General features: G+C 45.8%; 1 protein-coding gene across 1 annotated transcript in view; it reads left to right on the plus strand.

Moving 5' to 3' along the window:
* The window catches only part of LOC121595580 (adenylate cyclase type 3), a 47,604-nt gene extending 23,576 nt beyond the window's left edge, over positions 1-24,028 (plus strand). Inside the window, exons 6-19 of the mRNA XM_041919648.1 lie at positions 82-200; positions 7,373-7,484; positions 8,210-8,337; positions 8,419-8,577; positions 9,514-9,652; positions 11,699-11,803; positions 12,113-12,414; positions 12,657-12,744; positions 15,407-15,523; positions 18,254-18,449; positions 19,588-19,660; positions 19,787-19,859; positions 19,973-20,281; positions 20,350-24,028. Of these exons, the coding sequence (XP_041775582.1) occupies positions 82-200; positions 7,373-7,484; positions 8,210-8,337; positions 8,419-8,577; positions 9,514-9,652; positions 11,699-11,803; positions 12,113-12,414; positions 12,657-12,744; positions 15,407-15,523; positions 18,254-18,449; positions 19,588-19,660; positions 19,787-19,859; positions 19,973-20,281; positions 20,350-21,366 (2,937 nt within the window). The 3' untranslated portion in view covers positions 21,367-24,028. The remainder of the gene's footprint in view (positions 1-81; positions 201-7,372; positions 7,485-8,209; positions 8,338-8,418; positions 8,578-9,513; positions 9,653-11,698; positions 11,804-12,112; positions 12,415-12,656; positions 12,745-15,406; positions 15,524-18,253; positions 18,450-19,587; positions 19,661-19,786; positions 19,860-19,972; positions 20,282-20,349) is intronic.
* Position 24,029: the final 1 nt, after the last annotated feature.

Below are 24,029 nucleotides of genomic sequence, written 5' to 3' on the forward strand. Positions count from 1 at the left end.
TTTAACGTAGTCGAGCGAAATCTAATCTTATTTTCTTTCTCCCCCACCTTATCCTTCATTCCCGAACCCTTTTTCTTTCAGGAGCGGCTGCTGCTTTCCGTGCTACCCGAACACGTCGCGGTCAAGATGCGACAGGATCTCGGTTCGACCAACTCGGAGCAGTTCAAGAAAATCTACATGAGTCGCCATGAAAACGTCAGGTAGGTAAGCTTGCACCCGGCCACGTGCCATCGCAGCGGTGCGTCCGCCTTGGTCTGTGTGTGTGTGTGTTTTTGGGTGAGTGGGTGGGTATATGCCGCGCGTGTAACCATAATCGTCCCATCAGGACCAATCGAAAGCCGTCCGTGTGGAACGGCAGTGCTGTACGCCACCGGGGCATGTTTATCCACACTCCCCTGCCTGTGTGTGTGTGGCTTTTGCTTCGGGGCCAGAAGCATGTAGCCATATCATCTTCTTTTCTTTCATTCTTTTTTTGACTTCATTGTTGTTGTGCTTCCTCTCGAAAGCCTGATGGAACGACAAACTGGCAGTATTTACTTGAGATGGGCAAAAAAAAATAGAGGGCTTGTGTTGCGGTGCGCCTTCAGGTCGATTGCGTCACCCGCTGGGAAAAGGGAAAGAAAACGGCGTGAAAGAGAAGAAAAGAAATCACTCCAAAATCAGGGTTGAGTTTTGCCTCCCACCCTCTCGAGAGGTAGACGGAAAAGCGGGAGGGAAGCTGGAGGGAATGTGCTCAACGCGAGGAAAATTCGACACGAAAATAAACATACCCGGTGCTGTCCCCCCGGGGATGGCGGCCGCCGAGGAGTGCGTGGAGCCGGAAAATCGAAGAACAAATCATAATAATGAAACATAAGTAAATAAACATGGCGGTAAGTTTTGACAAGAGATCGTCAAGGAAGGGCTCTGCTGAGAAGGGGGAAAAGAGAGCGGGGGATCAGAGGAAGATGGGATGGATAAATGGTGTGGAATGAAAGCCCTGGAAAAGCGCTCCGAGATTGACGATGGTAAAAGGTACCACGCCAATGCGCTGCTGCGCCAGTGTCGCCAGATTTGATAACAGACGGTATGCAGGATGGTTGATGTTGGCTGGCAAACGCTGCAGGCTTTTAAATTAACTCAGGAAAGGAAGAATAGAGCGCCAAAAGGGGAGGAAATCATTGGGCTAGCTTTTGTGAGGATCTTAACAGTGGGAAGCATTGAAATTATACTTGCATAAGAACAAGCTGTTCCCGGCAGGGGTGCTGTTCTATTTTCATTCATGTTTCCTCTTCTGTTTTCTCGACACTCTCTCACACGCACAGCAAATTACGTCATTGGCGTTGGTTGATTTTAATTTTAATCGAAATTCTTTCGCACAATCGAGCAGCACAATTTAGGAATGAAAGTTAAGAGCATGCGGATGGTGTTTTGTTTCCGTTTCCAAATACCTACCAGCCGTTAACTAGCTTCAGGGGGACTAGCCGCCCGGGCTGGTTTCCTCCCGGTTCAACCGCACGTAACGCATTTAGAACCTTTTTTCCGAGGAAAATCAATCAAAAGCTAAGCCACCCTCGGGGTAGCTAGCATCCCGGACCGGTTCGATTATTCGGCAATCGCTTTGTGCAATCAGCGAAAATGGGAAAAAAGGATTACATCCGCCTATTTGGCCTATTTCGGTCTCATTGTACAGTCGTCAACTCGTACGACTTAACAAAATGCCCGTCATGGGTTCAAGCCCCAACTAGACCGTGCCGCTATACGTGGGACTGACTATCCTGCTATGGGGGGGTAATCCAAAAGTCACTGAAAGCCAACCCCACAAGTGGTACAGGCAGGCCTTGACCGACAACGGTTGTTGAGCCAAAAGAAGAAGAAGAAGATTTGGCTGCACTGTTCCGGCGTTGGCGATTGAAAAGGGGAAACAAATAATACTTTACACGTGACCAATTCTGCTTATACAACTTCAAAAACTATTTATATACCGATCAAATCATTTGAAGGTGATATCAAATCATTTGAACGTGATTCTGTAATGCGTTACATGGAAGTAATGCGTGACTTTTAAGCCACTTTTTTACAAAAAGTTGCATACTATTAGGCGCATACACTTGAACATTGAATTGGAAACGTTAAGCCTAACGATATGCAATTTGCATGACAAAATTCGAGCAGTGTGGGTACCTAACTCGCAACAGATTAATTTACAGTGTTTTGATCAAATGTTTGTGACTTTTTGACCCAGTAAAGTTCATCTCGCTTGTTCATAGTTCCCTACTCGTAATACAAGAGTTAGTAGATACATTTGAAGCACAATTAATACATGACAATTTTATTATGCCCTGTCAATCTGTCCCAGCTGTACCAGCAATGTTCCCGAGACCCGTTTGATTCTAATCGACCCGTTATCTCATCCCACGCACATAGCACACACAGCACACATGGGACATAATTTAATTACACACGCTTGGGAATATATGTGTACCATCGTAACCCGCCCAATCAGCTTTCGGGCTGAAAGTCGAGCTTCGTCTACCTTTGCAGTCCTTTGCCCAAAGACAAACAACAAACGCTCCCCCAAAACTGGGATGGCACTCATTAGGTTCCGAGGAAAGTTTTGTCCCTAGCCTACTGCAGCCGTAAGTTAATTGCAAGGGTAGCCCACAATCAGGGGGCCCTGAAAAAGCTCCTAAAGTGATGTGTGGGTGGAACACAAAGGAATACTTTTAAGAAGCTTCCAACAGCTCCAACAACATCGCCGTTCGCCTTTAACGGATGTTGTCAACCGGTTTGCTTTTCGGGACGGCCAATTTAGCAGCAGCAGCAAGTGGGGGAGGCTGTAGGTGAATCACATCACATCACACTAACACAACGCACTGGCCGGGTTGTTTGTTATTTTTCTTTTCTGAAGGAGGGAGAGGGGAAGTCTAGAGCAACAGGAACCACGCCGGTGTGCATCTTCACACGCGACAGCATCGCTTTCCATTGTTTGTTTAATAAGTTATGAAGAACCAAAGCGTCAGCAGCAGCAGCAGCAGCAGCAGCAGCGACAGCATCACCCGGCCAGACCTTTTGTCAAGTGAAAAACACTTTTCCGAACGAGTGCGCACGCCATCCCCTTTAGCTGGCTGGTACATCGCCCAACCAACAATGGGAAGGGAGATGGTTGGTAAAAAACGCTCACAAGGCAAGATACAACTTGTTTTGTTTCTTTTGCCTTCTCTTTTTCATCTCGCGAGCGAAAAGCATACCTTCAGGCGTTGCGAAACCGACCATCCTTGGCATGTGTACACCGGAGTCATGTCAGGTACCGGAGCTATTTCTTTCGCTTAGATCATCTTCTCCCGCACCACCATTCCTCCCCTGTACATCCCTTACAAACGAAACCTTCCTCTGTAAGATGGCTTTCAAGAAAAAGATGTTTGTGTGTGCAGCAAAGAGGAACACTCTATCGCACACAATCGCACCGGCGAATGCCAGCAGGCGCACCACCGGGGTTAAGTTTTGTGCGGCAAATTAAATTATCCTTTTTCGCGCGCGCCAAGCAGTGGGCAAAAAATTCGTGCATTCGTGCACAGCCGCTGTCGTGTTGCGGCGGCAGCAGTTGGATTCTGGGAAGGTGCGCGAAAAGACACTCCACGAACACTCCCGGGGTTTGGGGAGGGGATTTTGGATGTCGGCATCCCACGCGCTTCGCTCCACGTGCACTGGCGGGCAATTTGTCTCACGCCGGCAAACAGAGATGGACAGTTGGCATTTGCCGTAGGAAGGCTTTTGAGACGGAACGGGACTCCCGCTGGTGGATGAGCTTATTTTCATTTCCTTCCCGGTACGGATTGGCTAACTTATACCGCCGGCGCCCGTTGCCGGTGGTGATTTTGGATGATGAATAAGGAAAATATCCGTTTAGTACAGCGTGAGCAGTTAGAAATGTGGTGCTAAATTTATAGCCAGGTACTGCGAAATACAAAAATTGCCTTGCAGCGAGGGACACTCACTTAAATTATTCGCATGAAATTTGCCCTCAAAATAATATCAATAAAAACTGCTCGAAAAATGCCCCGTTACCCTTTTCTGCTACAAACGAACTCGAATCACCTTCGGCACGTTGCACTACTACAAGCGCCGTCATGCCATCGTGTCAACCGAAAAAGCGGAAATAGAGCAAAAGTTAGCAGCTTACTTTGTGCACTTGCTGTGTTGTCGGAAAACTATCCGACCAACTATCCTAGATGCTTGGTGCCGTACAACGCCCCAAAGGACTCTTTGGGTCGCCAGTTTTGTAAGGCCAACAGCGGAATCCCATACGAACGCATAGCGATTGGAGCAACGATCGTGTTCAGTGTAGCTTTCGGGCGTAATACGCCGGTATGAATAACGCTGGGAAAACCGCAACCGCAGCAGCACGCCCCGAGCGATACGATGGTGCAGCTCTAGCATCGAAGCCAATACTGTTTTCGCCCGATGGCCCGTAGAGCGCACAACATCACTCGATGAGCTTTTGGTGTGCCGAAAATAGGGCGCAATCTCATTCGGGAAAGGGAAAAGCAGTCAGCTTCGGACGTTGTGCTGGTGGTATGATAGAGCAACGCATATTGGTAAGGTATCGGTAGCCGGTAAGGTGGCACACGGAGCCGTACCCGCTGTGCATGTGCTGGTAGTTGATATTTTTTTCCAATAATCCTCTTACGCGCGTTGTTCGAGACGGTATGAGACCGATCGCTGAAAGCACGAGATAAGGGAACACAAATTCTGCCCCATCTGGGTGGGCTTTTGTGCTGCGGGTGGTAGCTTTGATGATTGGAGGACGCCTGAGCCAAAATAGTTTTACAATAATTACCTTTACTGGGTGTGGAAGCGGCGGTGTGTGGCATCATTTACTTGTACGGTAAGCGATTGTCGAACAGCATTTGTCGCTTAGTGATAGAATTTTATGAATACTTTGAAACACTTTGACTCCACTGTCAGACAACGCATTGTGAGAAGCAGATTGCATAAATTGAGGCTCTTTTGCTAGCATGTAGAGATACGCAAAGTATGCAATCTGCAGTATGAATCGTGTTTATTGGAATTACTTAACGATTAAGTTGTAGGAAAGTTACTAAAAGTGACTAACTTCTGCTATGAAAGTTGACTAGATTGCACATTTTGAGACCTTTTCATTAACAAAATAGGCAATCTGCGCAGCAAAGTATATTTTGCGAGATCGTTTAGCGAATTAAGTGTATAAATATTATTTTTATAACTTTTGCTAAGAACTCAATTGGCATTTTTGAGTACGAACATCGGGCTTTCGAGCTATTTCCCTTAAACTGGCACCTGGCACTTCCAGTTTATGTTTTGGAAACAAGCCCTTAATAACTTTAAATTCGACTGTGATGTGATTTTGTTGTTGTTGCTTTCTTCTTGTTCCGCAAAGAAATATCGTTACCGATCCTTTCAATTTTATCGTAAAAAAACCTTATTTTCAATAAATAACGCGGCACAAAAAAAAATTCTTTCTTTGTTTAAAATGCCACAAAAAATTAATATAAAATGAACTCAACGCAATTGTCCATCGATAGGAAAAGATCAAAATTACACACTAATGAAATTTTTACGTTATAGATAAGATTACACACAAATCCATAATTTCTGGTGTTACGGTACTACACCGTTCGGGCAAATCACGGATACATATTTAAAACAAATGTCACTTTGGAATTGAATTGTTTTTTTAGTCCCCTTTCATATAGGAGTATACAATTTACGCTACAAAGTGTGTTTATAAGGATAGGTAACATATTAAAATTTATAAAAATTATATGAAATGTAGCTTTCTGAAGCTACGACATTTTGAAATGTGGATTATATATTTTTACGCTAACAAAGTATGGAATACCCGCTACAAACGCGTTTATTTATAATGTGATTGACGAGCGTAAGACAAAAAAGTATGATACGCATCATTGCATAATTTTAGGCTCCGTTTTTAGGCTTTGCTTGCGAAGTATGCAATCTGCAATACAAAAAAAAGCGTTTAATGCAGACTGCCTTAACAGCTTTCGCGTAACATCAAGTGCTAACAAGCGATTTACAATTGATCTAATTTCAATGGAAAATCCCATAAATCTCAAAATCCAGCACACCGGGACGTCCCACGCGATCATGTCCTTAACCATACCGAAGGGTTTATTCCGCAATAAATCTATTACCACGAATGAACTCATCTGTAACAATAAAACGGCGTCCGTGCCTTCATTCTTCCGAAAGCTGCCTGGGAACATAATCAAACACGGGATGGCACGAGTTTGTCGGAAATGATTGACATGGGGCCCGGTCAGGCTCGAAGGAAAAACTATGAATTATTCCAAAAATTCTCTCCCGACCTCCCCACACACACACATACACACACACGCATACACGCGTCTGGATCGTGATGGATTAGTGTCAGAGTTTTACTTTTCTGCAGCAGCAAGAAAAAGGGATAAAAATTGCTTCACACTTCCATTCCCATACCTCGGGCGTGAACAACAGAAATAACCTTCACTTCGTTTCGGCCCAATCGTGCCGGCTCAATGTTTAACCCACCTGAGCAAACAACATGCCGGTACTGCCCGCTCCCTTCTATCCTCCGCTCAAAATGATGATTGTTTGTTCATCATAATGCCCAACGGTGGAAAACACGCGCTCGGTCTGGTTTATTTATTTGCCAAATCTCCTTCCCAAAACATACCGTTCCTCCATCAGCAACCGGCAGCCAAGCAACAACCAAGGCAAACGAGGCACGCAGTCGTTAGCAAATTAGTACCGGGCTCTCCGAACCACCCAACCCGCCAACCGTTGCCTCTGCGCTGCGCTTTGGCTTTAACTTCACTGCTGTGCGCTCGGGTTTTAATGTCGTGCGGTATGAGTGAGTCCAGCGTACACAGCGCCTTTCGGTGAGCAGATCGTTGCGCGAAGAAGATGGCAGGATAATCGTTTACTGGAACCGACCGTCCGCCCGGTAGGTGGCGAGCATTATTGGAAGCAAGATTAAATTTAGCCACAGCGTGAAGCCCTGATGCACTCCTGCCGGTCTGTCGATCGATCATAGGTCGAGCGTTGTACGTGATAATCATTGAGCTGTTTGGGAGCGAACGCACTTGTTTGAATGTGTTCGATGCAGACAATGAATATACAATTAATTTTATTTAAATTGAAACATTTCACAACATTATTCTCAGGGGACAGCTCTATATCATTCAGATCCACTATTCAGATGCTCTTTTGGTGTGGTGGATGTTATCAACCCGTCGGCAGCAACGAACTCCAGAAGAAGGCTGTTAAATCCTCACTGCTCCTCACACCCTCATACGAGTGGCTCTGCTTTTTTTTCATGCTCTGCTCCATTCTGTTTCGCTTTCGTTCGCAGCATTCTGTATGCAGATATTGTCGGTTTCACGGCCATCTCGTCCACCTATTCGGCCCAGGATCTGGTGAAGATACTCAACGAGCTGTTCGCCCGCTTCGACCGTCTGGCTGAGGTAAGTGTGCGTAAGAGCGAACGAACGCTTCCCACTCCACTCCACTGTGAGGAAACTCGAGCACTTCCGGAAGGTGTGTCACAGACTGTGTGCCCGGCAATGCTGTTGGACCGGGCCGAGCTGTAGCATAAATTAAATTTCGCACAGACACACAGCGTGACACATGGGCTTTTGTGTTTGCAGAGGAAGAAGTAGGCGGTAGATCCCACTCCACTCCGTACCAGACGAATGCATACAAACGGTGGATCAGATATTTGTGTGTCACACACGTTTTGGGGCGATGTGAGGGATGGTGAGAGAGACGAAGGAACACATAAAAACCATAACACACAAACCGAACATACAAAGCATCTCATCCAGGCGTAACGCTTGGTCCCGCTGGTCCCTTCTTCTGAGACTTCCGTGTACGAAAGCTCCCCAACGAGCGGTCGAGTCTCCGGCGGAAGTAGATGGAAAAAGCATTACCTTTACCATCTCATCAGTCTGCCCGTCTGCCCGGGCTAAAAAAGTTGCGTGTTTTTTATTCCTTTTCTCACCGTTTTCTCACAGTTGCCCGGTCCGGTTTCTTTTCCGAGCATTGGCAAGCTCCGGGTGAAGTTGGTGCCTAGAGTTAGACAAGTAGACTTTTATGAGGACTTTGACGAACTTTCCTGAACACTGCCGAGCACACGCAACTGTCTATTCAACCGTAACTTTGGCTTCTCTTTTTTCTTTCACCCTCACAGAAATATCAGCAGCTGCGAATAAAAATTCTCGGCGACTGTTACTACTGCATCAGCGGGGCGCCGGTCGAGCGGCCGGATCATGCCGTCCTCTGCGTGCACATGGGCCTGTCGATGGTGAAAGCGATCAAGTAAGTGTTTCTGCACCTTTTGCTCGGCATTTGAGTGAATGCTTTTATTGAATTCTTGCCCCACCCATCTCCACCGCACAGGTACGTTCAGCAGAAGACAAACTCACCGGTGGATATGCGCGTCGGAATACACACCGGGGCGGTGCTGGCCGGCATCCTCGGCCAGCGCCAGTGGCAGTTCGACGTCTACTCGAAGGATGTCGAGTTGGCGAACAAGATGGAATCGAGCGGCAAGGCAGGGTAGGTAGTGGTGGTGGTGTTGGTGGTGATGGGCGAACGAGAAAGGGATTAAGAAGCGCACATTTGAGGAGACTGGGGCGAAACCCCTAGTGGGGCGAAAATCTACATAATCGTACCCCGGAACGAATCGTAAATCGGTCCCGGGGCCGCATCGATTTGGCTCGATGAAAAATTGCCCCCAGCCCGTTCTCACGAAGGAGGACGAGCACGAGGGACACGTGCAACGGTGGGGAGCAAGATGAAGATTAAAGAGCGTCTTCCGTTGGGCACAGATCAATCCACTTTTGACCCCGGTGCATCATCTGCGCCAGTGTGTAAATTGGCGTAATGTATAAGCCTCCGGGGTTGAAGCGAAGAAGAGCAAACAGAAAGCGTAATTTCCACTCACTTTTCAACACTTTTTTCTGCTCCTTTTTTTCATTTTCGCATTCACAGGAACCCATTAAACTTCTTATGTTAATCAGGGAGAGGCTAATTTTTTATTCGGAGTTAAAAAAAACACACACTTTCTTTTTGCAACGTCGGGGTAGATGTTTTTTCTTGTTCAAATATAGCCTTAATGTTAGCAAAAATACCCTTTACGCTGCTCGCCGCCAAAGACGCGGCATCATTTTCGGTACGTCGCTACGTGTTTTTTCTTCATTCTTCTCGTTATTCCAGTTTGGCTCTGCTTGCTCTAAATTTACGACCGTAATATCGCAACCAAATAGCGTCGGAAAAATGGCGCAAAAGGAAGGGAAACCCTCCGAAATGATTTGCCCGCGTCGATGAGTCGTTGCCGGCCGAAGTGGAAGGGAACATAATTCCAAATGAAAACTCATCATGTACGCTTTTTTTAATACATATTTTATGTTATTTCACCACCCTCTCCTTCGCTCTCTCTCTCTCTCTCTCTCTCTCTCTCTCTCTCTCTCTCTCTCTCTCTCCCCTCTGTAGCCGTGTCCATCTGTCGGAGAAAACGCTCGGCTTCCTGAACGGGGAGTTCGAAGTGGAGCCGGCCTTCGGTGAAAAGCGCGAGGAAGCGCTCCGGATAGCGGGCCTCAAGACGTACTTCATCACGAGAGTGCTGAAACCGGTAAGAAATTATGATCGCACACACGTACACCAGGACGTCGACGACGGAAGCGTAAACTTTTGCCATGTTCGCTTCCCTCGCCCCATCCATAAATACGCTTAAAGCGGCATCATCACGCTCGAGCTGAAATCTAATCACTGTAAGCACGCATGAAGTTGCTACCATTTATCACATTTGCCCGTTTTCTGGAGCTGCCAACTTATCGCCGGCACGAGCGAGCAAGGTAGAAAGGACGAAAAAAAAGAAACTCCCTAATCTTCCTTCCATTCAGACGAACATTCCCAGTTCCTAGCTCAAAACAGACACACACACACACACACACACACACACACACACACATACACACAGAGAGATTCACCCAATCGGCTGTAAAATGCCGGTTTTCTTCTTTCCGCAGCAGCGGATTCACTTGCAGCAGCGTCCCATTATCGAAGCACTGGAAATTCTGTTAGGCGGAATTTGATTTCACATTTTCATTCAACCATCAATTGATTCGATAATGCTTTCGACACGATCCCGAGGCTGAGCGGCTGGCGGCACACACAAACACATACAGAAGCACAGAAATTGAAGTGGCATGGTGTATGGTTTTGATGGAGAGCTGCCACAAAGCTGTAAACTCTTGCGAAAAGAACGGTTTGCGGTTTTTTTTTGTTGTTGCTACGAAACGAGGAAGCGGCGAAAGAAGCAGCGTAGAGCCGATCGTTAAAGCCCCCGCGTTTGCCGCTATCGTTACGCTGGATTTATCGATGATTTGGGTGTGATTTCGAATCGCACATTTCGGCAATGCCACGCTTCGCTCCACGCCACGGGGACCGCTGTTTCGAGTGTCAGCCTGCTAGACACCGGTGGCTGGCAATGGGATCTTTTCGTGTCTCATTTTGAAGCACACCCCGGGAATGTCAAACGTGATATGTGGTTTCGTTTGTGTCTCCATTCCTTTTTTTTTAGTTGCTGTTTGTTCGGATAAATTTAAACCCCACCGTGGTACGCTGGAATGACATCTTAACAAACTTGAAGTACCCACCGACCCGCCAGCAAATGCCGCGGTTGCTGAAGTTTTCATTCAGTTGTTTCCCGCCGTTGCGATACGCTGCGACGTGTAAGACACGGGATTTATTGCCGGAAGCATCGCCGTCCCAAATCACCGAACGTTGACACAGGTCCGCCGAGACGGCGAGGAACTTAAACGACGTCGACAGGCTTAACGACATAAGCGAAACGTGTCCCGCAGGTCCCGCGAGACGAGCCTTTGCCCGTCAGTCCATTAGTTCACTCAGCCAGGGGATGGAGGAAGTTTAGTTGCAAGTAGGGACGTGGGAGGAATAGTGTATGCCACAACAGTTCATGATTAATGCAATTACGTACGAAACGCATTGTCACGGTGTGATCGTTGTCATGGCTCGTTACAAGTCATCGTTGCTCGTCGAGCGGACGGACGTACCGCTGCTTAATTCCCATGCGATGATTTATTTCCAGGTCAAGAAGCGGTTTATCGATCTGAAGTTGCGTAGATTGCATTGGACATCATTGAAACATGTCAAGGGGATAAAAAAAATATTGACTTTGATTTACATATTGCATAGTTGTAGGCGTCTTCACTATTTATACTCTTGTTGTTATGTGAAACTGCCTAAATATATGCAATTTGCATTACAAAATCAACCGAATTAGGTTTTGGTTACATGGAAACAGCCAAAGTGAGACAACTCAGTGCGCATACATCTAAAAACATCAACATTTGTGTTATATTTATAATATAACACCAACTTATAAACCGTCCAACCTATAAACAGACACTGAAGAATTGTTACGCTTTTCTACGCCCTAGAATGACGCGTTGACTTCCAATGACTCTCGATCCGCTTTTGCAGGCGTGCAAACAACCATCCATCCAATAAATATGATGCTGCCCCTCTCAGTGCTTTACTGCCCGTCAATCATTTCGCGAAATATTGCTGCTGACGGCTCTTTTGTTTCTCTCCCTCTCTCTCTTTCTTCTTTTCTACTGTCCACCGTGGTGGTGTATTGGACCGTGGGGTTTAGTTCTGCCCGTCGGAGCACAAAAATGGTTCAGCCGATCCGAAGGACGTGGTCATCGAACCGGACGGACCGTCCGAGATCTTGCGCGAAGACGAGGATGACACAAAGGTAGGCATGCCCGTCGTGATGCCGGGTGGGCAATTAATTTTCATTGCTCGGTTGCCATAGAAGTAGTGGTGGAGGGTGAGCCCTCTCGAATATAGAAACGAAAACCACCACCGTCAGCCAACCTGGTACTCGGCCTGGGTATCGGGTCGGAACGGACGTTATCTTCCACCGGCGACAACAATCGCATGCTTGCGCGTCTTTCGCTTCATCTCCACCGGCGGCATCCGTTCGTTTGTTTTCGGGCCCTTGATGATGTCGGCATTAATTTCTCGCTCTCTCGCTCTCTCTCTCTCTCTCTCATCTACCCAGCCGGTGAATGGTGCAAACGCGGGAGACGAACCATCGACGCCCGGCACGGATGACAAAACGGATCCACTGGAGGACGACACGCAGGCATCCGAGGACTACAAGATGCGCCTCCGCAAAGAGCTCGTCAGCCGGGACGGGCACAGCGAAATCAGCAAGGATACGACCATCTTCCTCACGTTCAACGACAAGACGCACGAGACGGCCTACAACGAATACCGGGAGCCGCACAGTGCGGTACCACTGCTGGCCGCCCTGCTGGTGCAGTTCGTCGCCATCCTGTACGCTCTGCTGGTTCTACCAAGGTACGGTACGGCAGCCCGCGGAACGAATTGACTTATTTGTCGCTTTTGTTGCTGCCGCGCGCTTTGCTCTAATTAGTTTCGGAAACTGATGGCCTCATCCGCCCCGCCCGAGCACAGCGCTGTAGGCGCAGTTTTTAACGACTCGTTGTGTATGTGTGTTTTTTCATCGTTTTTTTTTTTGTTTATTATCTCTTCTCAAAAAACTCGCAAACGATGGATTTATGGTGCACATCAATGGACAGGACGGCGGTGCACTTCGAAATTGTGATACCGCCTCTAGTGATCATTTTCGTGATGGTATTCATCTCCGTCGCCGAAAGCCTAACCGGGGTAAGTAGATACAGTTATTTGTGGGAGATGGCGGAAAGAAAGCGAAATGGAAATCACTTTCAGCTTAATTGCCGTACTGGGTGGAACAATGCTGGAGCAAGCTAAAAGTATTGCTTGATGGGAAAGTTAGTTTTGGTGTGACGGATTTCAATTTCGAGCATTTCGACTTTTGAAAAACAAATTGGTATAATTGTTCATCTTCCTATACCGACTATTGACTAAAGCGCCTGAAGGTATGCACCTGTTAGGCCTCTTTGTATTTCTCTGGGACTTGACTATTTTGTAAATGTTTTTTTTTTATTAAATCTCCCTCTTTTCTATATAAAGGCCAAAGAATCTTCGACTAGCTCTTCTCAAGCTGAAAAGCTGAAAAGTGAAACATAAGTTTTGAGCTAGAGCGCCTAACAGTATGCACTATATTGTTAAAGCGTACAAAAGTGAGGTTAGTTTTGAAGTTTTATAAAATTGAATAGTATGTGAAGTATATTTTAATCAAAAAAATAAAAGGATGAACATATTTTGCTTGCTAAGCTTATTAAAAACTAAATTACATCCTCACATATTCATTTTCAGTTAACACGCCTAAAGGTATGCTCAATTTTTGTCAAAGAGAATACTGAAAATGATGTCTTAAAGCCCCTTTAAGCCATAAAGTTTTCAATAACTGTTTCTTTAACAATTTGTCATGTGTTAAGCTTATTTTTAAACGTCATAGTCATAACATGATCGCTTTATTTCATTTTTCGTACCTTGCTGCATTCAATGAAAGCAAGAAAAAAGTGATAGAATACAATGATGCCATCGATTTAACATTAATTTTGAATGCACAATGAGTTCTTTTGCTCTCTGAAAGAATCTGTACTTTCGAAGTAAAAGAACGCTCAATACTGAAAACTTCCTTTCAACCGCTGCTCAGAATCGCACGTTTAACTCCCGTTGTCCTATAACACAGCGTTACATTCCGATCGATTTCATCCCATCGGAAAATAATGTTTCCCTACCTTCCCCGGGAGACGACTTGCTTCAATCTCATTAATTTAAAATAAAGCGTCCGAATGGTGGCGCATCTTTCCACGCAACCAACCCGCTTCCATAACATCGAACGATTTAAACTTTTCTTGTGTCATAAACTTTCAATCGCTTTCACATTTATGCCTCACGCACCATATGGCTCGAGCGGCCCGAGTGTGCCGCTGATAGTGAGCCGCGGGAGCACGACGCCACCGCTTAACCTCTCCACGAGCCTGCGTCAAGCATTAAGAAGCTCGGTTCGGTTAGCAAGTAAAATAAAGGCAAGAGCGTAAGCAACACGGGCACGCGACACTAACGATAAATAACGATTTTACACCACATCGAACGAAAGGGAAAGGAACCGGAACGGAGCACAATCGTTTGCCGATCATTTGGTGTGAACATAACAGCGGATGGCGTTCTGGAATGTTGCAAAAAAAGCACACACATACGATAGGATACGCCTTGTTCGGGATCGTGTTATCCGCGTTTGACAATACAGTACAGTGGCAAAAGGATAAACGACAGCCGGACATGCCAACTTGTTCTCATTTTCGCGCTACATCCTCCTGCGTGTAGTCTAGCTTTTCTTTCGTTTTTTTCATACTCTCCCCGCGCTTTCTCCACTGTCTAATATGAAGCTAGAAGCAATTTTGTTTCCATTTTTTGCCCTCCCAACACTACCCTTCCTTTTGGCATCGCTCCAGCGCGCTTGGCTGACAGGTCTTTGTCCTAAACGGCGGGCGGGTATGATTATTCCCTTTTGCTCGCTTCTCCTGGCCTGGTCAGCGTGTAATTTTTCTTGCACCCATTTATCTATTCAATCACATGGTGCTGGCAGTGGCACTGTGTGCACATTGTGCAGTAAAAATTGAACAGCGTGCACAGTGAAAGATGCACCAGCAAGCGGTGCATAAAACGTGCACACATATAAATCATCACTCGATGGACGTGGCCCGGGAACAAGCGTGCTAGCGAATGGGAGGGTATTTTTGCATATTACATCCTGCTTTTGCTCTCTGGATACACACACACACACACATACATACAAGAATCCAGTATAATTCAATGCAACCGGTAATGGTTTATGATGGAAAAAGAATGCATTCCAATCCTGTGCTTTCAGTCCCAGCGGTTGGCACGATGGAGACGCCTGGTGTGCCAAACCAAATCCACACCCACCGCACTGAATGCTCATTCACATTCAGCAGCTGCAGCTGCTGTCACTGGATGAATACCGTTGGTTTGCTCTGCTACTGCTTGTGCTGCTTTTATGGTGATTTATTTCACTTTACACACACACACACACACACACACACACACACAGACGCTCCTTTTTATACTTCCCTTTTCCGTGTGCACTGATCAAACTCGGCGTCATCGAAAAGAAACATGCATACGAAATAAGCAGCCCGGTGCGGTAATCCTGTAATAGAATTTTCTCAAACCCCTTTTTTGTGCGCGACACACAGGCTTACAACGCCCGCGTGCGAAGAGCTTAAGCATTGTAAAACGACACCGCAGGGAATTAGAGGGTGATTTCGCTTTTATTGCATTGTTCCACCCAACCCAACCCGGGACCTGGACCCAAACCCTTGCCCCCCCCCCCCCGCGCCACCCTTTTTAACGTCCGCTTTGCGCGTATTTGCAGATTCTGCCGGCATTCATCACTCTAAACAGCAAACGATACAACGATAGTACCAGCTTACGGAAGTCTACGGCCATCATTATCGTCCTGCTGCTGGGCGTTTCGAACGTGAGCGACATGGTAAGTATAACGGCATGACGGTATGGCTCGCTATGGGCACGTCCAAGTACGCTTGGGGAAGAACTTTTGCGACACTGTTTGTAAGTTCATCTTTATCAACACTGAAGGTGGTGGCTGTTTGCCTGGTAAGGGGGTGGAAAGGGATTTTAAATCAAGGTTTCAATTACCACCACCGTTGAGGCTGGTCCGGTGGTTATTCCGATTTGATTTGAGGAGATGAGGTTTACGATTTTGGAAATTGAAAACGGATCTTAGGATTTGTATATTTTTGTTTTTTTTTTTTTGCTATCAGGAAGTTTGCTGTCTTTTGCTGAGATTGCGAAATTGTGACACTAGACAGTTGACTTTGGTTTATGATCGTTGAATCGAAGGCCGAGTGTTGTTTGAACGTCTCGATCTTCTTGGAAGCCATAGGCACCACAAATGCAAATATGTTCTCTGATCTGATGTGAGCGATAAAAGATGCTACCAGTACTGCATTACACCGCAAAGACATAGCACATTTCTATTGAAAGCTCAGAGATTAGGTACTTAAAGCTGGTACGTGGACTTACTCTTTGGACTCTTTTAAGTTGACCAGGTGTGACGCTAATCGAAGCTGTCGGATCTATAACTACGATCGAAACCGCGTCACGATCAGTGTGAAATAAGCCCAACAAATTCGTCACACTGGCTGAATACAGAGCATGTAATTCCTTTAAAGACCGGGCTACATTGATCATACTCGAAAGCGTAATTTTGATTTTCACTAGCGCATCTGGCGGCGGCTGACCGAAGCATTTTGCCAAACAATTTGGGACTGCTCCAGAAAATACGTTATTTTTCCATGTTTTTCACTTTAACTGGACTGGGAAAGCTTTGTAATTGATACATAATTATGCTGTGCAAGTATTTCAGCCGTTTTCGCATCGAAAAACGGTTAAAAAACTACTTAAATTTGAGATCCGGCACGACCATTCCCCCGACGACCAAAAAAAGCATCCACCAGCCGCCGCCAGATGCGCTAGTGAAAATCAAAATTACACTACGGAGTACGATCAATGTAGCCCGGCCTTAAGCGTGCTATTATTTTGTAACAAATATATCCGTTGACAAATATATACACAAATAAACAAAATAATAAACTATACAAATGTTCCAATCTTTTGAGGCAAATTTTTAAAATGTTAACACCGGGGGATATTGTCCGTACTCGCTAGTGTAATTTCGATATTCACTAGCGCATCTGGCGGCGGCTGACCGAAACATTTGCCAAACAATTTGGAGTCGATTAAAAAAATATGCTATTTTCATGTGTTTTACCTAAACCTGGCTGAAAAAGTGTTGTAATTTATAGATATTGTGGAAGCATTCCGTTTATTTTCGCATAAGATATTTTTTGAGATCCGGCACGACCATTCCCTTGATGACCAAAAAATGCTTCCACCAGCCACCGCCAGGTTCGCTAGTGAAAATCAAAATTACACTAGCGAGTACGGACAATGTCCCCCCCCCCCTTAATGATAGATTTCATTCAGGCCGGGCTACATTGATCGTACTCCGTAGTGTAATTTTTATTTTCACTAGCGCATCTGGCGTCGGCTGGTGGAAGCTTTTTTTGGTCGTCGGGAGAATGGTCGTGCCGGATCTCAAATTGAAGTAGTTTTTTAACCGTTGTTTGATGCGAAAACGACTGAAATACTTGCACAACATAATTACGTCTCAATTACAAATCTTTCCCAGTCCAGTTAAAGTGAAAAACATCGAAAAATAACGTATTTTCTCGAGCAGTCCCAAATTGTTTGGCAAAATGCTTCGGTCAGCCGCCGTCAGATGCGTTAGTTAAAATCTAAATTACGCTACGGAGTACGATCAATGTAGCCCGGCCTTTATGATTAATTTAGCGTTGAGAAGGGTAGTGATTGAACTTAAAATGAACAAACGACGCTTGACGAAACTCGATCGTTACTTTAGCTGGTCGTCTAGTTTTTAAGCTATAACGAGGTCATAACTTTATAGCAATAGGGTGTTGGATTGTTTTTATCAAAACTAAGCAAAATGAGCCGGTCTCATGGTACAGTCGTCAACTCGTACGACTTAATAACATGCCCGTCATGGGTTCAAGCCCCAAATAGACCGTGCCGCCATACGTAGGACTGACTATCCTGCTGTGGGGGGAAATCAATAAGTCACTGAAAGCCAACCCCACAAGTGGGTTGGTAGGCCTTGACCGGCATCGGTTGTTGAGCCAAAGAAGAAGAAGAAGCAAAATGTTAAAAAAATATGTTCTATAATTTTTATGCGTCTACGCTAAAGCAAGCACAAACTCAATTCATGCCTTTTTACAAACAACACCACAAAGAGATTTTTAACTTTTTTTTATTTTTTTTCTGAAGCTACATGCACTTTCTCGTTGCTACTGAACTTAAAATTGATACGAAAAGCCATAAAAGAATCGTGTAAATACAAATAATTGCAGATCAGATACATCGATCGTCAACAATGTAGTTGATATATAAAAAATTAAGTAAAAAAGTTATCTTTGTTTTCAAAAAGCTCTAACCAATTTTTTTTATATCTTATTATCCATTAAAATACGAGTGAACTTGTAATAATTTTCACCACTGTATCACCACACCAATCTAATGTCGATTTTGAATATTTTCTCTTTCACACATTCTCTGCCTCGTGCGCGCCCTGGGCATGTTCTGCATACGCAAATAATCTTCCACCCTCCACCACCACGGCCAGCTGGCAGCGTCGCACCGGACACCGCTCAGCCTGAACATCACGAACGTGTCGTTCGCCTCGACCGAGATGGAACCGGCGAGCGTCTGCCTGTTCCCGTCGTACTTCAGTAACTATACCGTTTTAATACTAATTGCCACCTCAATCATAACGCAATTATCGCATCTCAGCAAAATTTTATTAATGATCATCATAACCGGTAAATACAGCATTTCTCAAGCTTGTAGCTCTCCTTCCCTTCTCCTACTCCCTATTTTCTCCACAAAAGCTCCCATGGGAACGTGTGCCGCAAACCGCAAACTGGATGACATGGTGCCGGGCCACACGGATCGTATTTTCACACGTATTTGCTTACATTGCAACCATCGTCGGACGTGGCGTGGATTTGGCATCCATCGTTAAGCGTCCTATGGGCACCGATTTAGCCCACAAATCTCCGTACCACAGGAAGCTATATTGTGTCCGTTGAGTGTGTGTGTGTCATTTTGATTAAATTTATTCTTATACACTTGAAGCATAGGCATAGGTCGGTTGATTGCTGTCAATTTCCTGCCTGTTGCGTGCCCGGATGCACTGAAGCAGGATGTCCTGGCCGATCGGATGTGCATACGAAGGGCGTAGTAGATATGCAAAAAGTTCCCAAGATAATACGCGGGCCCCACACTGCCACTCACTGCATTCAACGAGCTCTCTTGACATTGTTCGTGTGACTGGGGAGGGAAGGACATAAAATGTCTTTCAAACCAGGAATGAAGTTGATTCAATCCTTTCTTGGAGGAAGGAAAACCAACCTATCCCACCCTGCTGTTTGATTCGAGCGCTTCGTCCTACACGTTGGCTTTGCATGCTCGGCAAAGCAGGGCAGTGCTAGCAGGGCAACACAAACAGGGATTTATACTTTACTGAATAATTCCTGCTGACCATCATTAGCACAAACTAATTAAAAAGTAATAGCTTTACGGGTAGCTGCCGACTGCCCCCCTCGGGCTTTGATTATTAGCCGCACTTTGGATGTCGTTACACGTGGGCGAAGTGCTGATGCGAATTCCTGGGGCTTTAGTACTAAACCCATTCCTTCGAGGCCATGCTAATCGATGTGGCAGCGCTGTGAGCAAAACCTATTTAACTTCTTGACCCCATCATCCGGTAGAGCCTCTTCCTCGTGCGGTAACTTCCTCTTAGTTCCTTTCCCCCGTTAATACCATTGCCCCGGCTGGTCCCCACCCACAAGTGAAAATAGATTCATCAGAAGGGCCAACATCTGCTGATACGCTTTTATTTCGTTTTATTCAACACCGTCTGCTTCGTGCTGGCCCACGCACAAATCACCACCGTAGCGATCCATTGCTACGTGAACATCTTCCACCTGGACGAAGCGTTCCGGAACGAGGACTTTGGCATTATGAACGTGTAAGTATTCGCTGAGACGCGGGGCTGTTTTGTGGGCTGTGTTTTGTCTGTGTTTTTTTTCTGCCTTCTTTTGCCAGTCCGTTGTTAGTACTAATTGGAATGTTTTCTTGCTCTTTCTTGTTGCAGCTTTCCGCTACGCTACACTCTATCCGCGCTGCTGGTCGCCGTAACGATAGCGCTTTCATTCCTGGCCCGACACGTAATGATTTGCTTCTCATCGCTTCCCACCGGGAGGTGGTTGGTCGGTATTGGTCGGTATCACTAATTAAAGCCCCCTTTCCCGTCTCTTTTTCTTCACCGCCCCACTTTCAGATCGATAAAGTAGATCGTGTAATATTCATGTGGAAGACGGAGGTGATCGACCAGAAGGAGAAGGCGAGCGATATGAGGCGCCGGAACGAGGCGCTCGTGTACAACGTCCTGCCGATGCACGTCGCGGAACACTTCATGGGCAACCGGAAGCGCTCGCACGACGACCTGTACTCGCAGAGCTACGCCGAGGTGGGTGTCCTGTTCGCTAGCATGCCCAACTTTTCCGACTTCTACTCGGAGGAAACGGTGAACAACCAGGGGCTGGAGTGCTTGCGCTTTCTCAACGAGGTCATCTCCGACTTCGATGCGGTAAGTGTGGTTAAGAGAGGGGCTTCCGAAGGTCACTGGGCTGAGCGCTGCCCTCTGTTCATTTCCAGCTGCTGGAGCTACCCCAGTTTCAGGACATTATCAAAATCAAAACGATCGGCTCCACGTACATGGCGGCGAGCGGTCTCAACCCGTCCCGCATCGTCAAACCGGACGATCCGGTGTCGGTCCGGTGGGCCCACCTGGCACTGCTGGTAGAGTTTGCGCTCGAGCTGAAGAAAGCGCTGCAGGGCATCAACGAGCAGTCGTTCAACCATTTCGTGCTGAAGATGGGCGTCAACCATGGGCCGATTACGGCGGGCGTGATTGGAGCGCGCAAACCCCACTACGACATCTGGGGCAACACGGTAAATGTGGCGTCCCGAATGGAAAGCACGGGCAAGGCCGGCGCCATCCAGGTGACGGAGGAAACCTGCCAGATACTGCAAACCTTCGGCTACACGTTCGAGCAGCGCGGGCTCGTCGCGGTCAAGGGCAAGGGACAGCTGATGACGTACTACCTGCAGGGGAAGGTACCGCGACCGACGGGACCGACCGCGTCGCCGATCCTGCAGAACCTGACCGCGATGGAGACGGTCCAGGAGGTGGACGAATCGAAGGAAAGCCCGCCGGCACTGGCACCTCCACCCGGCGATGGAGCGTCACCCGCCCACCAGCTGCACTCGGTGTCGAGCCCGAGCACGGCCAGCCCGAACAGTGTGCGGCTGAATCAGGAGTACGTGGAGATGAAGGCATCGAGCGCGTCGACGGCGATGCTGCAGGAAAGCAGCAGCAGCAGCATTAGCAACAACACCACCACCACCAGCACGAAGCTTACGGTTGTGTCGGAGAAGACGACCACCATTTCGAGTACGAGCAGCACCAGCTCGACCACGGTTGAGACGAGCGTCAGCAAAACGGCCCAATCGAGCGTCCGATCGTCGAGTCTGTTCAATGGCGGTGAGGCAACGCCGGCCGACGAGAGTGACGCCCAAACGCCACTGCTGGAGGGTAAGAACAGTACCAACGCTAGCTCGCACCATTTCGGCGAAGGTGAAAAGGATGCACTGCTGGAGAATGGCTCCTAAAGAGGGGGAAGGGAAGAACCCATCAAAACTCCTTCTTTTTTCGGATAATCGTGTAGAATAGTGTTTAAGCTTTAATGTTGGAAAACGAACGAGGGTCTGAGGGTAAATCGAGGTTGTAGGTACAGTGATCTCAGAGAGAGAGAGAGAGAGAGAGAGAGAGAGAGAGAGAGAGAGAGAGAGAGCAGTGGAAATCGCTTCAGCAATTAAGTGTAGCCCGGGTACACCAACCTATGGTACCAAAGCGTGTTGAGTTTTATGTGTTTTGCTTTTGTGAAGAATGCAACGTGTTTCGTTAGGTATGGTTAGCTAAATCTATTAACTAGTCAAAGCGCATCATTTATTGAGAGTATTGTTTGTTAAGGGGAAGGGTGAACGTTTAGCTTAACCGCTTTTGTACGTATTAAAACACGGAAAACTTCGTTACAATTGCAACGTACCAGCGCATGGCTACGTGGGACTCATTGAAAGGATCTTGTGAAACAAACGATTTAAAAGACTGCCAGAAACTGATATACATACGTTACGTTAGTTATGGTCTGCCCCATCGCGTGAAGTACTTCAATACAATCATTCATTAAATAGTTTTATGCCCATTTTATATGCCCCAATATATTTCGATTAAGTTGCTTTACGCACGAGTGGTGCTTAGTTTACTCACCTGATACTAATGTACACACACACGCTGGGCTGTGTGTGTGTGTGCGGAATGCATTCCACCGAAGAAGAAAACACCGTACGAGACACGAGATATATTAGATTTATTAAACAACAAAAACGCACATTTAAAGGTTGTTTTTGGTGGATTTTGTTTCCTTGCAGCAGCAGTGGAGCCGTTTTACGTAACGAAATGTGGAAAGAACATATCTTATTGCATGAAACGAAGCCGATGAAGAGGAAAATGTAACCGATCAATTCAAGAGTCAGATAATAGAAAGAAAAAAAAAGATTATTTACTATAATGATATTTTAAAACAAACTCTTGCGTAGGAAAAAAGCCGATACATTGGGTTTGGTTCGTCGCACAAAGTGAAGAAACATTTAAACTGAAAGTACGTTGCGTATGCTATTTTTTCTGACACAATATGATGAAAGCAACAAAAAAAAAAACAGAAGTAAAATATTTAAAAACGAAACAAAAACAACACAAACACCAGTTTTCAATGGAAAAAAAAGAAAATATATAACAAATTCGATTAGTAACAAAACAAAAATTGGCAATAAAATTGTAGACACAATTGTAGAGATTGGCGCGCGCGCGCGCGACACGAGACAAGAGGATGAGGAAAGAGAAGAGAAACAGTGTAACACTAGTAGCGTTCATTCAATGTGATTAAACACGCATCGACTCACTAATTATGGTGTACTCCTTTTTGCGCTTCATACCGAGATGGAAAATTGTGTCTATAAATATAGTGAAGAAAAAAAGTTGAAACATTTCGCAAAAGTGATAAAGAAGAGGAAAAAATTTACCGAAAGAGAGAGAAGAATATACATAAGAACAAGTAGCAGAAGTAAGAGAAAAAACAAGAAAAATAAAACAGCAAAAAACAGCAAAGAGTGAACAAAACTGTGTGTGCATTAGAGAGAAACAACCCCAAAACATAACTCATTAAAGGAAAAGAAGCAACACAAGAAATCATCCATTTAGACAACATACCAATTTGATGTGTATTAGAGAACAAAGCTTAAACAAACAAACAAACAAACAAAAAAGTCGATACTACTACAGTAAAACAAAACTCACTTCAAAAAACCCATGACAACCATATAAACAAGTAAGCTAAACCGTTGGTAAGTGTGTGTGTGTGCGATGGTATTTCTTCTCTGCAGGAAGTAATGTGAACGCGATAGCATTAGAAATTCGTTCTCAAATACTAAATGGAACAGAACAAAACACAAGCAAGCAAACAAACAATCCTGTTTATAAAGCTGAAGTATCAATACTCCTTTATTCCAAGAGAGTGTGTGTGAGTGTGTGTCTGTGTTAACTTGTTTCTTCAGCGTCGGTTTTGATGGTGAGGTAATAAAAATGGCGAAGGAAATAGTGTCATAGTAGTAGCAGTAGTAGCAAAGAAGATATTCCATAGCAGAAAGAGCACACTGATCGATAAGAGACAGAGACTAAACACCAAACGGTGTCTGCCCTTGATCATCTGCTTCTACCCAGTACACACGTATACAGCTTTTCTTTTTTACTACTACTTATTGAAGATTTAAGATGTTTTATACTCCCTACCACTGTGTCACTGTCACCTGTGCCGCTGCATAGCACACTAGCAAACAGTAACACAAAACAAACTTATGTACAAACTCGTTCCCCACTATGCCCCTCACCAACACTCACTCACACGCACACACTCATACAGTAGCGCGCATGTGCATCGGTTAGCTTCATGACTTATGTTAAGAAAACCGGTACGGTACCGTCGTACTAGAGAAGAAACCCTAAGTAGATTAGTTTGTGTGGGGTCAACCCTTTTTGCTCTGTGTAAAGAAGAAGGAGAAGTAGACGAAGAAGAAACACTCCGACCCTGGTAGTGGAGGGCGAGTAAAACTCCCACTGAAACGATCTCCCGCCCCCTCCCGGGCATCGTTCCAGCCCACTCTCTGCCACGGTGATGATGCTAATGCAGTAAAATAAAATCGCTGAATGAAAAACCCAC

Source organism: Anopheles merus, chromosome 3R, assembly GCF_017562075.2.
Source record: "Anopheles merus strain MAF chromosome 3R, AmerM5.1, whole genome shotgun sequence".
NCBI lineage: Eukaryota > Metazoa > Arthropoda > Insecta > Diptera > Culicidae > Anopheles > Anopheles merus.